This window comes from Prionailurus bengalensis, chromosome B1, assembly GCF_016509475.1.
Source record: "Prionailurus bengalensis isolate Pbe53 chromosome B1, Fcat_Pben_1.1_paternal_pri, whole genome shotgun sequence".
Taxonomy (NCBI): Eukaryota; Metazoa; Chordata; class Mammalia; order Carnivora; family Felidae; genus Prionailurus; species Prionailurus bengalensis.
Window position 1 is genome coordinate 2,018,108 of NC_057344.1, and position 3,579 is coordinate 2,021,686.

A 3,579-nucleotide genomic window follows, 5' to 3' on the forward strand; every position below is an offset into this window, starting at 1 on the left:
AGAGCCCGACGCGGGGCTCGAACTCCCGGACCGCGAGATCGTGACCTGGCTGAAGTCGGACGCTTAACCGACTGCGCCACCCAGGCGCCCCGTTCATCTCTTTTTAAAAATGCAGTTGCACAGGAAAAACCACCACAACGTTTTTATTCTTACTTTATTATTATTTGTCAATATTTCTTTACTTTGAGAGAGAGAGTGAGAGTGAGCACGAGCAGGGGAGGGGCAGAGAGAGAGGAGGGAGAATCCCAAGCAGGCTCCACACGGTCAAGGCAGAGCCCAACACGGACTCCATCACATGAACTGTGAGATCGTGACCTGAGCTGAAATCAAGGGTGGACGCTCAACCCACTGAGCTACCCAGGCAAGGAGAACAGAAATCCGAAGAGGAGGAAGGATGAAGGAGATGAGGAAAAAGTAACAAGGAAGCCAGGGCGGTTGTGGGGACCGAAGGAAATGCTGTGAAGGCAGAGGAAAGGGCAGAAAAAGATAAAGTGGGTGTAAGAGCCCAGGGAAGGCTGAGGGAGGATGGAGAGAATCCCATGGTACTGCTTCCGAGGCCACACGCCCAATAGAATGCAAGTTTAGTTGTGTCTGTTTCCCCCACCAGTAAACACAAACGATCCGATATCATGGCATACAGTTCTTAGTAACTGCAAGAGACACACATTTTGAAATACAGCGTGCCCCATATAATGGACTGGGCTCTGGGTCTCCTTGTTCCCTCCGTTTCTTACTTGCGGTAAGTCCCACTCAGCCCTCTTTCCTCCTCTGCCACCCGTGGTCACCTGGCCCGCAGTGGCACCGAGTGAAAGTTTCGTCAGTGACTACTGCTACCCTCTCTGTTTCAAAGAAGCCTCTGCAACATACAAAATAGCATGGTTATCCTGATATCAGCAGGTTGTGTCGTGTTGTGCATTTTATGGAGCCTGTGTCCCTGGTGAATTTTCGTAAACTTAATATAAACATAGCATCTGCTACAGCAATCTCTATGGTGATCTTAATCGGTAACATGGAGAGAGGATGTGCTGTTCATGTCCTGTCCCTGAAGCACAAGCACATGGATTATGAAAGCAGGGGAGAGAATCGGGCAAGTTGCAGACTATATTCTTCTGTACCCGGGCAAGTTTCAAGTGCAATATGGAAAGCCGACCTGCCAAGACACGTGTAAGCACGAAGGAGAAGACTCTAACGTGACCGGCTGAGATCTAGTTCAGGAAGGGTCCATTCGGGGGTGTGGGATACACGGTAGTTCTTAGACCCTCATCTTCGTCCGCTCAGGCCGCCACAGGCTGGGGCTTTTACACAACAGAGATTCACTGACTCACAGTCTCGGGGTGGGAAGTCCCGGATCCAGGTGTGGGCAGTGTAGACACCATCTGTCCCCATGTCCTCACGTGGTCATCCCTCTGAGCATGACCGCGTCCTCCCCTCCTCTTCCTAACAGGACATCTGTCATACTGGAGTGGGGCCCACGCCAACAGCCTTGTTTTGCCTTAGTTACCTCTCCCTATTTTCCCCTCTGAGGCACTTGATTTGCATGTGTGTATTACCTCCCTAGAAAAGGAATCCCGGGGTTTTCCCTCCTGTGTGTTTTCGCCTTGCTCCTTCATGGTCCACGATGCCAGCTAAGGTTGTTGGTGCATTGAAACCAAATTGACAGGGCGGGAGCAGATCATCCTGCCATTTTTCTAGATCTTTGAGTTGTGCGTCACGTCTGGGGCTGGTCACTCCACGCGTGTTTAGCCTGCCCGTCAGGGTCACAGCCGTCTTCCCGTCTCTGTGATCATCAGTCATTTCAAATTCACCAATGTAAACACGCTTCATCATCACAGTTAGAAACCGGAGGATGACTTTGGAGCAGAGCCTAAGAAGAACCTGGTGTTTGCCTCTCTTACTGGCATTGTTGCTGCCCTTGAGAGCATCTGCCAGGACGTTCATGCGTACCATCATGGAGGCATGGAAAAATGTCGGAAAGAGCTTAATCATCTCTTTAAAGACCCCAACTCTAAACACAATCACCTTCTGAGATCCTGGGGCTTCGGACTTCTAAATATGAATTTTTAGAGGGACACAATTTAGTCCATAACACTTTCCAAGATTTTTTTTAATCTTTAGAGTTATTTAGAGTTTCTTTTTATATACATATTTTTTTCTTATGATCGTCTTCTGGGGTCCCTTCTAAGGCCCCCATCTCAGTCCTGGAGGAACCCTGTGTATCTCCACATCCTGTGTAATTTCCGTAATCACCAACCACCCAACTCTTAGCCCAATGACTGTGTCTTGCTTTCATTTTTATCTTTACGTCCCCAAATTTTTACCTTTACTGATTAGAGTTTTTAAAACTTTGTAGTACTTTATTTGCTAACAGTAAGTTTCCATGAGTTTAAAAAACCCTCAGGGTGTGTGTTAGAGAATTATAAACAAGGACAGCCATAAAGCATACCATTTATTGGCAGCAAAAAATCTGTGGCCAAATGCCTTTCATGTATTATTACTATTTTTAATTTCAAACTTGCAGAGTAGATACATAGTTCTGCCCTGTTCTGTGAATAAGGGATCTGGATCTCAGAAAAGTGAGGTTTCTTGTCCAAGGTCATCATGGTAGAACTTAACCATGAATGACCGAAGCTAAAAATCATGCATCCCCCATTGAGGCTGCATTAAAGGTTGACTCATATGTCAGAAGCTCTGTTGTTAAAGATTCATCCATTCATTGACTTACACTTCCATTTAATAAACATCTATTTAGTTGCTGCTGTGTGCTAGGCATCTACTCTAGCACACACTGAAAATGAAGAAGATTGTATGTACACACATATGTACACATGCACAAACATGCACATGTACACATGCATACACACATGTGCCCACAGAGTCTACCATTACTGGTACTTGAAGCTGACCCTGCAATCCTCTAAAATAACATGGAATTTAGTGCAGCTGCTGGAACTTAGGTCAGAAGAACTGAAATGAATATTTACATTTTGGACAAGTGATCATTGAGAGAACCTCTACTTGTCATTTAGGTTAAAAAAGAGGTTAGCGTTACTGTGGTGTGATGCCACCTTAGATACATGTGGCAAATGGCTACAAAACTTTGAAGGGATTGGCAGGTAAAGTTCTGGGCTGTGGACTTAGAGTATTGAGCACCATCACACATCTGTTCTCTGATCTTCAAAAGGGTGAGCCCCAGCTTCTCGTGTATCAATTTCATGATCATTATGATTCTGTCGAGCTCCAAAGAATACGGCTGCAGATGAGGTGAGTTGGGAGATGCTGCATTTACAGAGTCTAAAAGTTTTGTCTACTTCCCCCACCAGGGAAAGCCAACCGAAGGAGTTTTCCCATGCATTTGGGGAGGTCAGAGAGGGAGATGGAAGTTGAGAAGCCAAGGGAGGTGCATAGGAGTCACTTGGGAGATGAGACAGCGGGTGGGACAGAGAAATGGCATGGGACCACCCGGTGGGCCCAAGGGTCACCGGAAGCAAATGGTCGCAAATGTATATTGGGGCCGCCAAGCGTGGCTGTGACTTCCTCTCCTTCCTCATTCAGCTGTGATTACAGAGGAGTCGAAAGAGC

General features: G+C 46.7%; 1 protein-coding gene across 1 annotated transcript; it reads right to left on the minus strand.

Annotated features, from left to right (window-relative positions):
- Positions 1-1,554: 1,554 nt before the first annotated feature.
- Positions 1,555-1,950, minus strand: LOC122467379 (40S ribosomal protein S15a-like). Its single transcript, XM_043553855.1, has one exon. The coding sequence runs from the start codon at positions 1,948-1,950 to the stop codon at positions 1,555-1,557; it is 396 nt and encodes a 131-aa protein (XP_043409790.1).
- Positions 1,951-3,579: the final 1,629 nt, after the last annotated feature.

Coding starts and splice junctions, on each gene's coding strand:
- LOC122467379 (XM_043553855.1), bottom strand. CDS start 1,950: ATGATGGTACGCATGAACGTCCTGGCAGATGCTCTCAAGGGCAGCAAC.